This window comes from Gorilla gorilla, chromosome 13, assembly GCF_029281585.2.
Source record: "Gorilla gorilla gorilla isolate KB3781 chromosome 13, NHGRI_mGorGor1-v2.1_pri, whole genome shotgun sequence".
NCBI classification, from domain to species: domain Eukaryota; kingdom Metazoa; phylum Chordata; class Mammalia; order Primates; family Hominidae; genus Gorilla; species Gorilla gorilla.
Window position 1 is genome coordinate 89,564,095 of NC_073237.2, and position 18,026 is coordinate 89,582,120.

At 51.0% G+C, this 18,026-nt stretch overlaps 1 protein-coding gene across 5 annotated transcripts; it reads left to right on the forward strand.

The window, feature by feature from the left end:
* Nucleotides 1-155: 155 nt before the first annotated feature.
* On the forward strand, nucleotides 156-17,274 carry CARD19 (caspase recruitment domain family member 19). Of its 5 annotated transcripts, XM_004048278.4 has the most exons (6): nucleotides 166-360; nucleotides 11,679-11,821; nucleotides 14,573-14,726; nucleotides 15,884-15,943; nucleotides 16,209-16,280; nucleotides 16,983-17,274. In XM_004048278.4, exons 1-6 carry the CDS (start codon nucleotides 354-356, stop codon nucleotides 17,096-17,098), a joined length of 552 nt encoding a protein of 183 aa, XP_004048326.1. In that variant the 5' UTR covers nucleotides 166-353; the 3' UTR covers nucleotides 17,099-17,274. The 5 variants fall into 5 exon arrangements, with proteins under 5 accessions (XP_055205880.1, XP_018889711.1, XP_018889713.2 ...); XM_019034167.4 differs by lacking the exon at nucleotides 15,884-15,943; XM_019034166.3 differs by lacking the exons at nucleotides 16,209-16,280; nucleotides 16,983-17,274 and having other exon boundaries at nucleotides 159-360; nucleotides 15,884-16,202.
* Nucleotides 17,275-18,026: the final 752 nt, after the last annotated feature.

Below are 18,026 nucleotides of genomic sequence, written 5' to 3' on the forward strand. Positions count from 1 at the left end.
CGGGGCTCGAGTGAGGGGCAAGGCTCCAGGATCCTCGCAGCGGCCTATCCCAGGACGGCAAGGGGGCGGGACTCGAGTGAGAGGGGCGGAGTTTAGAGCCCTGGCGGAGGCGTAGTGGGCGCGGTAGGGGCGGGGCCTAACGGTAGGGGGCGGGGCTCGTCGAAGGGCGGGGTTTAGAGTCCCCGAGGCTACACAGCCAAAGCCGGGGGGCTGGCCTAGCCAAAAGGGGCGGGCGAGCACGGCCCGCGGGCGGCGTTCGCTGGAGCTGGTGGACCGGGCGGCTGGCTGACCGAGGGGCGGACGCGCGGCGGGGCAGACCGCTGGGGACTGCGGGCGGCGCTGTGTCCGTCGCCATGACAGGTGGGCACGGGGCCGGCTGGGCGGCAGGGATGCGGGCGCCCTGGATGGGTGGCCCGGCCCGGGGGTCCGGCTGCCTTGCGAGTCGCCTGCAGGCCGCGCCTGGGCAGCGGGGGCCGAGTGACCTTGGCCCGTCAGCTGCCGCTAGTGCGCGAGTGCACCCCCGCGAAGTGGTGGGTGTCCCGGGGCTTCTCCCCGGGGGGGCCATGCCAGCCGAGGCGGTGCCGGGCATGATGGGTGGTGGCCAGGTGCGGGGCCCGAAGAGGGCGGGGGCTACAAGGCAGCTCCAGGGTGGGGCTGCACAGCCGCGGTCTGGGCTCAGCCACTGCCAATGTGTGTGTGTCCCGTGGTGGGGAATTTGGTCTGAAAGAGTGGGAGCTGGTAGAAATGACACCGGAGAGAATTCACAGCGGTCCTGCTGTGATTCTGGCCACGGAAACAACGCTCCATTCTTGCAACCACCCCAACGAGGTCGCGGGACAGGCGATGCGTTCCTCGGCGGCATGTGATTCCTGTGGGACTCTTGGAGTCTCCCAGACTCCTTCGGTGGTCCACGACGCTCTTGCCCCTGTTTAGTTCTAAGGGAATCGGGGACAGCGACTGGACCCCCCAAGGTTGTTGTGCTCCACGCTAGTGGCCCCAGCCCAGCCTTCCTCCGCAGGGCCTCTCTGGTCTGGGGACCTGCCCACCATCCTCCTGATCCCAAACAGGGTGACTCTGCTCTGTGGACCTTTCCCTGTTGGAGAAGCCCCATGAGGGTGATGGGCTGGTAAAGGACCCCATAGCAGCCCGGCCAGGGAGTATGGAGGTTTCCAGAAGCTACATTTCATTCTTACTGTTCTGTTTCATGGAGCAGAATTGGCTCAGGAGCTCAGGGTAGCCCCAGAAGTCCCTAGTCCTCTCTCGGTGCTCGCTCTCTTGAGTCTCAGCCTAGGTCCTGCGCACAAATAGGATCTCATGGGCTGGAAACTGATGACTTCCAGGACACCAGGCCAGAAGAGACTTCCAGCCTAGGCCACAAGAGACCCCAGCTGCCACCTGCTCCCCTTTGTCCTCCCTTCTAACTCTTCTTATTTGTGGCTCTCATTTCTGAGCACTTACTGTGCATTGGACCCTGTGTTGGGTGATTCCTGTTTGAAAATGATCAGATGGGGACACCTGGAATATCTCGTCTGTGTACAGATGGGGAAACAAAGTCTTAAATTGTGCCCTGCCCAGGCTGGGATTCCCTAATTCCCTTAGTGAGTTCATCAGAATGCGTGGGACACAACTCAGAGCTGTGTTGGTCTCCAGGGAGCCCTGTCCCAGGGACTGGGTGTTGGCAGAGCCTGAGGCCTTGCTGTCCATTAAGGAGCCTTCCTGCACAAAGGGACCTTGTCCCTTGCTGCCTGTCAGGGAAGCTTCCTTGCATAAGGACCCTGGAGCTGGGAAACCACATCAGGCAGGGGTCCCTGAAGGCTCTGACTGTAGGCCTCACCTTGTCCAGTGTATGCCTCCTACCTGCTATGTCTGCTCACTGGGCCTGGAGACATTCCCTCACAACCCTTAGGTTTTGGGATGGGGAACCAAGGCCCATGGAGCACAGCTCTGGGAGGGTCATATGGACAGCCCTGCGAGGCTGCAGACCCATAGTCCCAGGCTCACTGCCTCCGTGCACCAACTGGGGTCCTGCCTTGCGCCAGCCCTCGCTGTGAGCAGCGCATGTGAGCCAGTGCCTGCAGAACGCTGAGGAGGTGTCTGCGTGGGGCAGGTGCTTGACAAGTTACCTCCTGGGCTGTGCCGGGGAGTGAGCAGTTTTAGTTGGGCTGAGCACTGAGAGAAGGGGTTTCCTGGAAGAAATTCGGGAGAGGAGGTTGATGCCCAAGTGTCTGGACTCCAATTGGTTGGGGATGACAGGAACTCAGGAAGGCCTTTTGCACGTAGGACAGCAAGGTGAACATGAATTAACCAGGTGGAAACCAAGGAACAGGTATTCTCAGCCTGGGGCGAAGGTCCCAGACAGGATGGTGCTGTTGGGGACTGCCAGGCAGGAAGTCTTGTGGGCCTAGAGGGCCCGGTGAGAGTGGGTGGGGCCAGCTCCCACGGGGCCTTGAATGCCAGGCTGAGGGCATCAGTCTGGGCTGATAAGAAGGTTCATATTGGGGTGGTTGAGTGGGGGGTCCATAGTCCTGGTGCCAGCCTGGCAAGAAGGAAGGGGATGTAGGGTGTGGTGAAGGCTTGCCGGGTCTGTGCCAGAGCGAGCCATCTTCCTTTGTCCTGTAAAAACAGTTCGGGGACTTGTTTATCGGGAGCTGGCACCGAGATGGTTTCCCTTCTTGTGCCTCTTCTGGCTTCCAAGTGCTGCCTGTTTGTGTGCACAACTCGCAACCACAGGAAGCACAGGACCCCCAAGCCGCAGAGCCCGGCTTCAGCCCCCGGACCGTGCGGCCTGTGCCAGCTGACTCACGGCTCACGGTGACTCATGGCTCTGCAGCAGCGGAGGCTCCGCCTGGTTAGCGGCTTGCAGGGCAGGAGGAAGCCACTACAGGATGCTGGCCATGGTCCACCTACAGCCCTTGCCCCTGGGTCTTGGACCATACATTGCAGAACTTTTTTTTTTTTTTTTTTGAGACAGAGTCTCATTCTGCTACCCAGGCTGGAGTGCAGTGGTGCAATCTTGGCTCACTGCAACCTCTGCCTCCCGGGTTCAAGCAATTCTTCTGCCTTAGCCTCCTGAGTAGCTGGCTCAGCCTTCTGAGTAGCTGGGAATACAGGTGTGTGCCAGCACGACCAGCTAATTTTTTTTGTATTTTTAGTAGAGATGGGGTTTCACCATGTTGGCCAGGCTGGTCTTGAACTCCTGACCTCATGATCCATCTGCCTTGGCCTCCCAAAGTGCTGGGATTATAGGCGTGAGCCACCGCGTCCGGCCTGCAGAACTCTTTAGTGAGCACCTACTGGGTGCTCAGCCAAGTGGGCAATGCTGGAGAGGACAGCCTTGGGCGTGCTTTTGGTCTGGCAGGGAGTAGACTGCTGTAGCTGATTACAGTGAATTTCCATGTTAATTAGAGAGGCAGAACGTCTGAATATCAAGAGGTGGTCCTCAACACGGCTGTGCCTGGGCCTGGATCTTGATCTGTCACTTCATATCTGGTTGCAGTCTTGGGCAGGTACCTTATCTTCTCACTGTGCCTTAGTTTCCCTACCTGAAAATGGGGCTGGTGGTTGTCCTTATGTTGCAGAGCTGTTGGAAGGATGAAGGTCGTAGGTGACGTAGGGCTCACAGAGTGCCAGACATATGGGATTGCTCTGTGAATTTTGGCTAATTCATCTTAGTTATTTAACGAGAGGGCTGCAGGCACTGGACCCAGACTGCCCAGCTGGGCCTGTCCATGTGGCCTTGGCAGGTCACTTGATGTCCATGTGCTCAGCTTCCTCACCATGATGGGGCTGCTGGCAAGTCCGCATAGGCTGCTGTGGGACTCAGTGCAGGTGAGGGCTGAGCCAACCTTTCCAGCCCCCAGCCATCTGCCTCCCTGCACGGCCCACGGTGAGTGGCTTCAGCCAGATGATGGAGTGGCTGATGGCCTCAATGTGGGCATCATCAGGGGCCCTGTGAACCAGGATGGCCCCCCTATTGTTCTCTGGAGGGCACGTATCTCCGGGGTTAAGGATACGTTTGTGGGTTTGCTTGGTGAATGCCAGCCCGCACCCCTACACTGTGAGCCCCTGGAGGATGGATCTGCCCATCACCGTGGTCCCCAGCCCGGCACAGGGCGAGCGTACTGAGACGGGCTGTTCTCACCTGGGCCTCAGTCTGTAGGGTCTGCACAGGGCCCCACGGAGCATGGCTGCTTTTGGGGCGGGTCCACATTCTGGGGTGCAGAAAGACCAGCCAGGAGGAAGTGGCAACTGGAAAGAGACATGACAAAGTAAAACAATCTGTTGAGTCTGTGCCTCAAGGAGGAAACCCAAGAGGGGGCCCCACTGTGTTCAACATGACGACACTGTTTTTGTTTTTGGTTTTTTCTTTGAGACAGAGTCTCACTGTTGCCTGGCCTGGAGTGCAGTGGTGCACTCTCGGCTCACTGCAACCTCCGCCTCCCAGGTTAAACGATTCACCTGCCTTGGCCTCCCAAAGTGCTGGGATGACAGGCGTGAGCCACCGCGCCCAACCTTCATTTCTTTTTAGCACTGAATAATATTCGTTGTATGGATAAACCAGAGTTTATCCATTTACATTTTTTTGTGAGAAAATATACGGAAACATAACATTTACCTTCTTACCCATTTTTCAGTGTACACTTCAGTGATACTAAATACACTCACAGTGTTGTGTAGTCATCACCACTGGCCATTTCCAGAACTTCTTTATCATCCCAAACAGAAATTTTGTACCCGTTAAACAATAACTCCCCTTTCTCCTTCTGCCCACACCTCCTGGTAATCTCTATTCTATTTTCTGTCTCTATGAATTTGACCCCTCTAAGTACTTCATATAATTGGAATCATATATTTGTCCGTTTGTGCCTTGTTTATTGCACTTAGCATAATGTTTTCAAGGTTCGTCCATGTTGTAACATCCACATATCATAATTTCCTTCCTTTTTAGGGCTGAGTAATATTCCATTGTACATAGGTATATACCACATTTTGATAATTCATTCGTCTTTTGGTGAACATTTGCACTGTTTCCATCTTTTGGCTATTTTGAATAGTGCTGCTATGAAAACCAGTGTGCAAGTATCCATTTGAGTTCCTGCATTTATTTATTTATTTATTTATTTGAGACAGAGTCTCACTTTGTTGCCCAGGCTGGAGTACAGTGGTGTGATCTTGGCTTAGTGCAACCTCCGCCTCCTGGGTTCAAGTGATTCTCGTGCCTCAGCCCCCTGAGTAGCTGGCACTACAGGCGAGTGCCACCACGCCTGGCTAGCTTTTTGAATTTTTAGTAGAGACGGGGCTTCGCCATGTTGGCCATGCTGGTCTTGAGCTTCTGACCCCAAGCGATCTGCCCACCTCAGCCTCCCAAAGTGCTGGGATGACAGGTGTGAGCCACCACCCCCGACTGAGTTCCTGCTTTTTGTTTTCTAGGGTACATACCTAGAAGTAGAATTTCTGGATCACACGGTAATTCTTTTTTTTTTTTTTTTTGAGACGGAGTCTCACTGTTGCCCAGGCTGGAGTGCAGTGGCATGATCTTGGCTCACTGCAACCTCTACCGCCCGGGTTGAAGCGATTCTCCTGCCTCAGCCTCCCAAGTAGCTGGTATTACAGGTGCCCGCCATCACACCCGGCTAATTTTTGTATTTTTAGTAGAGACCGGGTTTCACCATGTTAGCCAGGATGGTCTCGATCTCCTGACTGCATGATCTGACTGCCTCTGCCTCCCAAAGTGCTGGGATTACAGGTGTGAGCCACCGTGCCGGCCATCACATGATAATTCTATGTTTAGATTTTTGAGGACCTGCTATACTGTTTTTTTCCACAGTGGCTGCACTATTTTACATTTTCACCACTAATGCCGAAGAGTTTGAATTTCTCCATATCCTCACCAACATTTGTTATATTAATATATAGCTATCCTAATGAGTACGAAGTGATATCTCATTGTGGTTTTTATTTGAATTTCCTTAATGACTAATGATCAGCATTTTTTTTTTTTTTTTTATTTGAGACCAAGTCTCGCTCTGTTTCCCAGACTGGAGTGCAGTGGCGCGATCTCGGCTAACTGTAACTTCCACCTCCTGGGTTCAAGTGATTCTCCTGCCTCAGCCTCCCAAGTAGTTGGGATTACAGACACGCACCACCATGCCCGACTAATTTTTGTACTTTTAGTAGAGACAGGGTTTCTCCATGTTGGCCAGGCTGGTCTCGAACTCCTGACCTTAGGTGACCTCAGGTGATCTGCCCCTCTTAGCCTCCCAAAGTGCTGGGATTACAGGTGTGAGCCACTGCACCTGGCCTGATGACCATTTTTTTGTGTGCTTGATGGCTAGTTGTATATTTTCTTTAGAGAAATGTCTATTCAAGTTCTTTGCCTATTTTTGAATTGGGTTCTCTGTGTCTTTTGCTGTTCAGTTGTAGGAGTTCTTTATGGAGTATGGATACTAATTCCTTATGAGATATATGCGTTGCAAATATTTCTTTCATTTATGTGAACTGTTTTTTCACTTTCTTTTCTTCCACTCTTTTAATTAAAAATAGGGTTTAATTCTAGACTCTCTTATTCTATGCCAGTGACCCATATGTCTGTCTTTATGATAGTACCACATTGTTTTCATTATTGTATATTTTTACACTAAGTTTGGAAAGCAGGAAATATGAGTCCTCCAACCCTGTTGTTGTTTTTTTTTTTTTTTAAGATTTTTGTTGTTGGCTATACAGGTATCTTGAAATTCTATATGAGTTTTGGGGTGGGTTTTTCTATTTCTGCAAAAAACACTTAAGATTTTGATAGGGATTGCATCGAATCTGTAGATTGCTCTGGGTAGTGCTTGCAGCAATGTTTTGTGGCTTTCAGTGTACAAGATTTTTGCCTTCTTGATTAAATTTTTTCCTAAGTATTTTATTCTTTTCAATGCTATTATAAATTGAGTCGTTTTCTTAATTTTTGGATTGTTCATTGTTAATATGTAGAGATGAAATATTTTTGTGTGTTGATTTTGTATCTTGCAACCTTGCTGCATGCTTTTAATTAGCTCTGACTTTAAAGAAAAAGATTTTAGGGTTTTCTATATATAAAATCATGTCATCTGTGAACAGAGAAAATTTTACACTTCTTCCTTTACAATTTGGATGCCTTTTATTCCCTTTTCCTTTTTTTGCCTAATTGCTCTGGTTAGAACTGCTAGTACTATGTTGAATAGAAGTGGTAAGAGCAGACATCTTTATCTTGTTCCTGATCTTAAAGAAGAAGCTTTCGGTCTTTCACCGTTAAGGTATGATGTTAGCTGTGGGCTTTTCATATAAAAATGTCCTTCAATATATGAGGTGGGATGGTTCCAGGAATCCCCTCAAAATAATCTGAGGATGTTCAAATCCCTTATATAAAGTGCTATAATATTTGCACCTATACACATCCTTCCGTATATTTTAAATTATCTCTAGGTTACTTATAATACCTAACACAATGTAAATGCTATGTAAATCGTTGTTGTACTGTATTTTTAAAACTTGTATTTTTTTGGTTGTATTGTTATTTTGTATTGCTTTTCCCCAAATATTTTATATCTGCTGTAGATTTAATCCCTGGCTATGGAAACTGCAGAGATAGAGTGCCAACTCTATGGCCTTTATCATGTTGATGAAATTTCCTTCTGTATTAGTCCATTTTGTGCTGCTATAACAGAACACTTGAAACTGGGGAATTTATAATGAGCAGAAATTTATAGGCTCATGCTTCTAGAGTTTTGGAAGTCCAAGATCAGGGAGCCAGCATCTGGTAAGGGTCTTCTTGCTGTGTTATCCCATGGTGGAAGGCAGAAGGGCTAGAGAGAATGAGAGGGAGCAAGAGAGGAAGAAAACAAATTTGAAACTTCAAGCCCTTTTATAATTGGCATTAATCCCTTCATGACAGTAGAGCCACCATGACCTACATACCTCCCATTAGGCTCTATCTCTCAGTACTGTTACTTTGAGGATTAGGTTTCCAATACATGCTTGTTGACACATTCAAACCATAGCATCTTCTAGACCTAATTAATTGAATATTTATATCAAGAAAGAATGATGACATTTATCAAATGCTTTTTCTATGTCAACTGAAATGGCCATGTATTTTTTCCTTCATTCTATTAATGTGGTATATTTCATTGATTGATTTTTGATTTGTACATGTTAAACCATCCTTGTATTCCAGGAATAAATCAATGTATACTTCTTTTAATATGCTGCTGAATTTGATTAGCTGGATTTTATTGATTTTTCCATCAATATTCATAAAGAGTATTGGTCTGTAGTGTTCTTTTCCATTTTTCTTTTTTCACAGAGACAAGGTCTTGCTGTATTGCCCAAGTGTGGTCTTGAATTCCTGGCATCAAGTGACTCTTCTGCCTCTGTCTCCCAAAGTGGTTTTCTTTTCTTGAAGTGACTTTGTCTGGTTTTGGTATCAGGGTAAAGCTGACCTCATAGAATTAGTTATGAAGTGTTCTCTCGTCTTCAGTTTTTTTTGTAAGTTTGAGAAGGATTGGTATTAGTTCTTCTTTAAATGTATGGTAGAATTAACCAGCAAAGCTATCTGGTCCTGAGCTTTTCTTTCTTGGGACATTTTTGATTACTGATTTAATCTTACTAGTTATTGGTCAGATTTTCTATTTCTTCACAGTTCCGTTTCGGTAGATTGTGTTTGTAGGAATGTTTTCATTTTATTTACGTTATCCAATTTGTTGGTATACAAATGTTCATAGTATTCTCTTATATTCCTTTTTATTTCTGTAAAGTTCATGGTAATGTCCTCACTTTTATTCCTGATACTAGTAATTTGGGTCTTCTCTTGTTTTTCTTTGTCAGTCTAGCTAGTTTTGTCATTTTTATTGATGTTATCAAAGAATCAACTTTGGTTTTCTTGATTTTTCCCCACTGTTTTTCGATTCTCTATTTCATTTGTCTTCACTCTAATCTTGATTATATCCTTCCTTCTGTGAGCTTTGGGTTTAGTTTGCTCTTCAAGCTCTCTGGTCTTTACTTTTTCCTTTTCTCATTCCTTAAGGTGTAATGTTAGGTTACTGATTTAAGATTTTTTTAATATATGCATTTGCAACTATAATTTTCCCTCTCAGCATTGTTTTTGCTGCATCCCTTAGGTTTTAGCGTGGTGTAGGGTGTGTGTGTGTGTGTGTGTGTGTGTGCATGCGTGCATGTGTGCGTGTGTGTGTGTGTGTGTGTTTCTGCCTTTCTCATGTTACCTCCTAATTTACCTCATGATTTCTCTTTTGACCCATTGGTTTTTTGTTTGTTTGTTTGAGACAGAGTCTTGCCCTGTCACCCAGGCTGGAGTGCAGTGGCACAAATTCAGCTCACTACAACCTCTACCTCCCAGGTTCAAGGAATTCTCGTGCCTCAGCCTCCCAGGTAGCTGGGATTACAAGCGTGCGCCAACATGCCCGGCTAAGTTTTGTATTTTTAGTAGAGATGGGGTTTTGCCATGTTGGCCAGGCTGGTCTCAAACTTCTGGCCTCAAGTGATCTGCCTGCCTCAGCTTCCCAAAGTGCTGTGATTACAGGTGTGAGCCACCATGCCTGGCCCCACTGGCTGTTTAATTTTCACATATTTGTGAGTTTTTTTAGTTTTCTATTATTGATTTCTGGTTTCATTCTATGTGATCAGAAAATATTTTTTATATGATTTCAACCTTTTTGAATATATTAAAGCTTATTTTGTGGCTACAAACTTGTTTTGTGCCCTATCTTGGGGAATGTTTCATGTGCACTTGATAAAAATCTCTCTTCTTTATTGTGGGATGGAGTGTTCTGTGTATGTCTGCCAGGTATAATTGGCTTACGGTGTTGTTGAAGTCCTGTTTCCTCATTTATCTTCTGTCTAGTGGTTCTGTCTCTTACTGAAAGTGGTGTTTTGAAGTCTCCAAATATTATTATAGAGATATCTATTTCTCCCTTCAATTCTGCCAGTGTTTGCTTCATATATTTTGAAGCTCTGATATTTGGTGCATATATGTTTATAACTGTTACATATTATTGATGAATTTATCCTTTTATTAATACATAATGTACTTTTTAATCTCTTGTAATAGTTTTTGACTTATAGTCTATTTTGTCTGATATTAGTATACTTACCTCATCTCTCTTTTGTTTACTATTTGTATGGGATTTTTTTTACATCCTTTCATTTTCAACTTCTTTGTGTCTTTAGATCTAAAGTGAGTCTTTTGTAGACAGCACTTAGTTGTATCATATTTTAAAAATCCACTCTGCCAATCTATGCCTTTTGATAGGAAAATTTGGCTGGGTGCGGTGGCTTACACCTGTATTCCCAGCACTTTGGGAGGCTGAGGTAGGCAGATCACCTGAGGTCAGGAGTTTGACACCAGCCTGGCCAACATGGTGAAACCCCATCTCTACTAAAAAAAAAAAGAAAGAAAAAAAAAAAACCAGCTGGGTGTTGTGGCACATGCCTGTAATCCCAGGAAGAATTGCTTGAACCCAGGAGGCGGAGGTTGCAGTGAGCTGAGATTGGGCCACTGCACTCCAGCTTGGGTGACAGAGCAAGACTCTTATCTCAAAAAAAAAAAAAAAAGAAAGAAAGTTTAACCTATTTGCATTTGAAGTAATTGCTGATAAGGAATGTATTACTACTGCCATTTTGCTATTTGTTTCCTGTATGTCTTGTAGCTTTTTTGACCCTCATTTATTCTATTACTGCCTTCTTTTGTGTTTTGTTGATATTTTATAGTAACACATTTAGAGTCCCTTCTCAGTTTCTTTTGTGTTATATTCTATAAATATTTTCTTTGTGTACATGGGGAAACAGGACAAGCTGCCACAAGTATGTAAGGTGATGCACTTGTTCAGTCCCTGTGGGGGTCCTGTGCCCCATCCTCTCCATGCCCTTCCGTCATCACTCCACCGCTCAGCCTTAAACATCTGCCATTGTAAGAAACATTCTTAATGGAAAAGGTGGTACAATGATATTTTAATGGTGATTCTGGAAAAAAAAAAAGGCAAATGAAAAGCATTTCTAGCCCTCTGGAAGAACTCACTGGTTTACTGTTGGTAGAAGCTTCTTAAGGCCTTGCAGACACACTGTGTCCCATGGTGATCTCAGCACGGGCCACCCTGAGCCCTGTGTCCCTGTATCTGTGCCACTGTGAAGATCTGCAGAGCGCACATCTGGGCATTCTTGATCTCAAACTCCTGAGCTCAAGTGATCCACCCACCTCAGCCTCCCAAAATGTTGGTATTACGGATGTGAGCCATAGCAACTGGTCTGAGCCACCGTGCCTGGCCCTGGGCATTCTGAGCCACCTGTGCCACCTGTACCTTCCCCAGAACTGAGCTATTTCCTGATGGCCCTGCAGGTGGCCCATGAAAAGTAGATTCTTCGCCCCTCTGAGTTTGTTTTCTGTGATAAGCTCTGTGAAAGTGGGTTTCCACCACAACCCCTCACTTCCATCTTCTGGAGAGGCAGGTTGGCAGGCCAGGGGCAGCTCTCAGCTGGGCAACGCGCACCACACAGGCTGGGATGGCTGTGATTCTGCAGGTTCACCCTCCTGGTGGGCACCCACCTTGGGGGTGATGCCTTCCTGTGGTCAGTGTCAGTACGAGGCTGTCGTCTCTGGTCCCCTTGGGCTGTGCTGGCTCATGCCCCTGTGCTATCTGTTTTAGATCAGACCTATTGTGACCGCCTGGTGCAGGACACACCTTTCCTGACAGGCCACGGGCGCTTGAGTGAGCAGCAGGTGGACAGGATCATCCTCCAGCTGAACCGTTACTACCCACAGATCCTTACCAACAAGGAGGCGGAAAAGGTGCTGAGGAGGTGAGGGGGGTGCCCGAGACACTGCTCAGTTTCCCTTCCTTTCTGGGCTGGGAGAAGCTGGTGACCAGCCCTGGGTCATTCTCTCATGGGATGACACACTAGGTATGTCAGGATTCAGAGGTGACACATCTGGACCTGGCTACTAAGGCTGCCTGAGCTACAAACTGGCCCTTTGGGGTGAGCCCAAACAGGCCCGGAACATCAGCTCTCTGTGCCTCGGTTTCTTCATATGTCATTGGGTCTGCTGTCCCCTTCCCGAGTTGCTGGGAGGTTACAGGAGATAACATGTGACAATACATGAAGGACACGACAGTATAAGATATGGAGGGAGGCGAGAAAGAGGGCAGGAGGGAGGGGTGAGGAGGGAGGAGGCAGAGGGAGAGCCGAAGTGGGATGGGGAACAGAGGATGGGCCTGGCCCACCCCAGTGCCACAGGGCTTTGCACTCTGCATCTTCCGAAGGTTCAAAGCGGGCAAACAATTGCTTCCTTTTCTCTAATTTCTATATTACTGTACGAGGCTGGAAAGCCCAGCATGTCACAGGTAGGCAGCCGAGCTTCTAGGAAGGCAGATGCTGACCCACCCCACAGCCGCGCCCCAGTCTGCCCCTCTCAGCAGTGCTGAGCGGGCTGGTCCCCTCAGAACCCCAGCCTCCCCATGTGTGGAGTGGACACCGAGAGCCCCTGCCTGGCAGGTGTGGTGAGGACTGACTGAGCTGAGCCGGGTAAATGCCTGCCCGAGAGCCCTTGTCGCCAGATGGCCCTGTAGCCCTGTGGGCAGCCACGCTCATCACCCCATCTCACAGAGGTGGTCCGAAGGCTCAAGAGGCAGCCACTTGCCCAGGGCCACTCATTTCAGGAGTGTCAGGCCACATCTTGAGTTCATCCTATTATTTGGGAAAGTGCCCAGGGCCAGTGGCTGTCACTCTGTCACATGGCCCTGGCCTCTCAGAGCTGCAGAGCTGGGCACACCAGGGTGGCTCTGCTGGAGATGGCATTTGAGATGCAATTCCTGCGCTCTGTCTTGGGAGGTCTGTTCTGCTCCATCACCCCAGTGCCAGGTGGCCCTGAGGGGACATTGGATGAGAGAGTTAGCCACACCCTGCTGACCCTACCCACATCTGTGGCTCTGGCGCCCCTACTGAGCCACCTGTTCCTTGACAGGTGCCACGTGCAGGGCTATCCTGAGGGTTGGGGCATCTCCTGGAACAATGAGGTTGGCCCACGACAGAACAGGAGTCAACACGGGCCCTGCTACTGGCTCAGGTGCTTCTTCCGTTTTGAAGGTGGTACAGTAATTTTAAAAGTTAGGAGCTCAAATCCAAATCTCTTATTATTGCAATTGAAGTCTAATGCATGTTCACTTTTAAAAAGTTTAGAAAGTTTCAGACGTTTATACAAGAAAAAGCACATTCCTTCCTCACAGACACCATAGCTCCTGCCACCCATCTGCCTGCCATTTTCACACTGCCATGGTTTAACTCCAGTTCCCTGTGGCTGTGTAGAATGATATGCTGCCACCAGGTGGCAGCACCAGGCCACAGACTCCAGGTCCTGGAGGTCAAGGCCCAGTGGCCTGTCCACTGACCTTGAGAACCACACATTTCTCTGTCATACACATCAAAAGAGCCAAAACTTTTGTCTTTTTTTTTTTTTTTTTTTTGAGATGGAGTCTCTGTCACCCAGGCTGGCGTGCAGTGGCGTGATCTCGGCTCAGTGCAACCTCTGCCTCCCAGTTTCAAGCAATCCTCTGGCCTCAGCCTCCCAAGAAGCTGGGATTAAACATGCACCATCATGCCCAGTTAATTTTTTGTACTTTTAGTAGAGATGGGGTTTTACCATGTTGGCCAGGCTGGTGTCAAACTCCTGACCTGGAACTCCTGATCCGCCTGCCTTAGCCTCCCAAAGTGCTGGGATTATAGGCATGAGCCATCGCGCCTGGCTTCAACTTACTTCTTTAAAACTTGAATCACATTCTGTAGACTGAAAAATAACAGAAGTTAGCACTTATACCATCACTTCATTAATTCCCTGTCACAGCCTACCATGAGGGTTCATTATCCCTTTTTTACAAATGAAGAAACCAAGTCTCTGAGGGGTGGAGTAGCTGGCTAAGGTCACACAGGAAGCCACACTATGTCCCAACACTTGGAATGATGTCACCAGCCCTGTGCTTTCTTTTTTTTGAGATGGAGTCTTGCTCTGTCGCCCAGGCTGGAGTGCAGTGGCACGATCTTAGCTCACTGCAAGCTCCGCCTCCCGGGTTCATACCATTCTCCTGCCTCAGCCTCCCGAGTAGCTGGGACTACAGGTGCCCACCACCACAGCTGGCTAAGTTTTTTGTATTTTTAGTAGAGTCGGGGGTTTCACCGTGTTAGCCAGGATGGTCTCGATCTCCTGACCTCGTGATCTGCCTGCCTCAGCCTCCCAAAGTGCTGGGATTACAGGCATGAGCCACCGCACCCGGCCAGCCCTGTGCTTTCTTTGTGACCGCTCCCAGCCTGTTTCCCAACCTCCCACCCCACAGGGAGTATGAGGAGTAGCAGTGATGCCTGTGACAGAGGCAATGCCAGGCACTATGTGGTGTGGGTAAGGGGCAGGTTGTCACAGGAGCTGCCATCCAGCAGGTGTCCTGACACCCAACAGGGAAGCTGAGGCTGGGGGCCTGACCTTGGTGCCCTGCCCTGACCCACAGCCAGCCCCCCTGGCCTGATCTTCCCTGGCACCCCCTTGTACCCTCAGTTCCGGAACCCCAAGGCATCCTTGCGTGTGCGGCTCTGTGACCTCCTGAGCCACCTGCAGCGGAGCGGTGAGCGGGACTGCCAGGAGTTCTACCGAGCCCTGTATATCCATGCCCAGCCCCTGCACAGCCGCCTGCCCAGCCGCCACGCTCTGCGTAAGTTCCACATCACCAACCATGCATGCTTGGTGCTGGCCCGGGGAGGGCACCCCAGCCTGCCGTTGATGGCATGGATGTCCTCCATGACCACCCAAGTCTGCTGCAGCCCAGGCCTGGCATCCCCTCTCGCCTCAGCCCCTCCCCAGAGGCCACCCTCTGGCCCCGAGGGGAGAGTGTGGCAGGCACAGGCAGTGCAGATGTTGGTCTCTGTCTCCCACTTTCTCCCCCTTCCTCCGTCTCTCTCTCATGGCAGTTTTCACACAGCATGGGGCATCTTGTACGTCCACTCTTGCCCTTCCTTTTCTAACCTCATTCCACGGGGATCCCTTCACGTCTGTGTGGACAGCAGCCTTATTCCCACAGCTGCATGGCGCTCCTAGGCGGTCCCAGCTGGAATTACCCAACCCCATGACGGACCCTTTCATTGCAGCGATCTGCACACGTGTGGGTGTTTCCATAGGGCATTGTCAGGCACGGATGGCTGGTCCGAAGCACGTGCATTTCAGTTTTGAGGCTCCTGTCCTCAGGCAGTGTGGACTCAGGCCCTGGGAGTCATGTGGATGCCAGTAGCCTGGGCCCACAGAGCTGCCGGGACGTGGGGGGCATATCAAGTTGAAGATGGCAACTCTGATCTGACGCCTCTGGGCTCAGGGCCCCTGGAGGAGGGGCTACTGCCCCTTGCCCTTAGACAACAGGACCAGAGACCAGAGGGACTGGGCGGCTTGTCCCAGGCTACTGGGCTGTGGTCTCTGACCCCCTGGAGGCCTCCCCACGCCTCACAGAACACAGTGCAGACGGTGGGCGGGGAGAGCTCGAGGGGAGGCCCAGCCCTGCAGGTGGGACTGGCTCTCCCTCTCCAGCCACGAGTATGCCACAGGGGGCTTTCAAAACCAGGCAGGGCCAAGCCTTGGCCCCACTGGAGGTAGAGCACCTTCTGTGGCTCCCGGGTGCCTTTAGGCCCGTCCAGGAGTTGGACCAGAGGAGAAGACCCAGACTGTGCATAGTTCCCTGAGGAGGGCTAGCCTCAGGTGCCACAGCCTGGTTCGGCCTGGCGGCCCCAGGAGGCAGCAGCAACCTTGGGCTTCCTGCGGGGTGACTACCTTGTTCTCCGGCCCTGCCCGTTGACTAACTATGCTCTGTGGTTTTGTTTCCAGAGAACTCAGATTGCACAGAGCTAGACTCGGGCAGCCAGAGCGGCGAGCTGAGTAACAGGGGTAACACCTCCCTGCTGCCCCTCCCTCTCTCTCCCTCTCTCTTTACCCTCCCCAAGGCTCCATCTCCGCCTCAGGGGCTTCTCCACCCCAAGTCTGGCTCCATTCCTGGCCTTCTGTTGGTGACAGACCCCCTAAGGTGCTCGTTTGGGGGCTCTTCAGGCAGCACCTCAGCCTGGCACCCCCACTCCCCTGCGCAGCCCCCGGGCCTCAGGACCCCACCCCTCTGAGGCCCAGGGGAGCCCTGTTCACGCTGGTTTCTCCCCAGGACCCATGAGCTTCCTGGCTGGCCTGGGCCTTGCTGTGGGACTGGCCCTGCTCCTGTACTGCTATCCGCCAGGTGGGTGCAAGCGGATCCTCATGGGGCTGGGCCTGCTTCCCCTCTGCCACCAAGCCAGGGCCCCAGACCCTGCCCAATTTGGGACCCCTTGGCCTCTCCGTACCTCAGTGTCCACACCTGTGCAGTGGGATGGTGTCACCTCGCAGGGCTCCTGAGAAAGGGGATGTGAGGAGGCTCCCAGCGTCCACTGGCCCCTGCCACCCTTGGGAACCAGAGAATGATGACCTCTAGCGGGAGGAGGGGTGCAGCCAGGACTCTGGGTGTTACAAAGCCCTGCCACATCTGTGACCTTGAACCATGTGGGGCCCTTGAGCAGGTCACGTGCCCCAGGGCCTTGGGTCTCTCCAGCAGCCACAGGCCTGATGCACAGGAACCTTCCAGGGCCCCTCTACTGGCACCCAGCCTGGCCTGCCCCGTCTCCCTTTTCTGTGATGCCTGAGTTTGTTGTGCTGGAAGGCTTACTGGGTGCGGGGACACAGGCACACATGGCAGGACTCAAAGGCCCGTGGGTCACTCGGGTGGGAGCTGGGGGCTCTGGAATCTGCCCTAATTCTTGTCTTTTCAACTCAAGCTGAGACCATGACTGGGAGGGAGCACCCTGTCCCAGTGCCCGTTCCCAACCACCCCCGCAGGAGGGATGGAAACACAGAATTCACCTCTGGGACTGGTTCTTGAGCTTTTGCCTCCCCTTTTGTCTTCTAGACCCCAAGGGCCTGCCAGGGACCCGGCGCGTCCTCGGTTTCTCACCTGTCATCATCGACAGACATGTCAGCCGCTACCTGCTGGCCTTCCTGGCAGATGACCTAGGGGGGCTCTGACAGACCCCGGACCCAGGGCCTCACCTGCCACTCAACCAAAGAGTCCTCGAGCCGGCCCGCCAAGGGGACTGCTGCTTCTTTTTCTAAATGCATATTTTTCATTATTTATAATTTGTGTAAAAAACACACCTTCACCTTACAAGGTGCTGACCATATTAAATGTTCAAGTTCTCTCAGCCTGCCTCATTCCTCAGTCTCAGGAGTGTTTCAGAGATGACTGCAGCTATGGCTGCTCCAGCTGGGGCTGGCCCTGGTATTCCCAGCATCCCCACATCCAGCTGCTGGCACAGACCCCCAGACAGGACGCCCTCCACATGGACTCACCTGCCTCGGATAAGCCCCCAGGCACTGCCTCCCCACCTCAGATATCCCCCACACTGCCCCCTCCTCACACCTGTGACACACACACACACACACACACCCAGCTGCTGAGCCTGGACCGGAGGAGACCTGATTCCCTCCCCTTGTCAGCTCCTCCCCCAAGCCTTTTTGTGGGGAAATGAGAATATTTGTCAACCCACAGAATCATCATGAGTTTGCATTTTCCAGGGGGTTTCTGGAGGCACCCAGGCTTTGCCCCAGAAGGTGCTGGGAACCCCTAATGCTGGGGCGATGCCACTGGCAGGGCGAGGCTATGGGCGCAGCTCCTGGAGGGACCCTGCTCAGTCGCAGGGTCCCAGCGCATGTGACAGTGGGAACCAGGCTGCCAGTGGAGTATGGAGCTCCAGGACATGACGTCCCATTACCATGCAGCCCTGCTGCTTGGGTCATCACAGTGCCTGCCCCTTCAGGGAACTGAGGGCCAGGGGGCAAGGAAAGCCAGTGCCTCAGAGCCCTCCCACCTGCCAGGCTGCCACGCGCCCACTGAGTGGGGTGGCCGGGGGACAGCCCTAGCTGCCCTCTCCCTCCTCCACCCTGAGCCACAGGG

Coding starts and splice junctions, on each gene's coding strand:
- CARD19 (XM_055349905.2), top strand. Junction 11,822..14,572: donor CCAACAAGGAGGCGGAAAAG/GTGCTGAGGAGG, acceptor TTGTACCCTCAG/TTCCGGAACCCCAAGGCATC.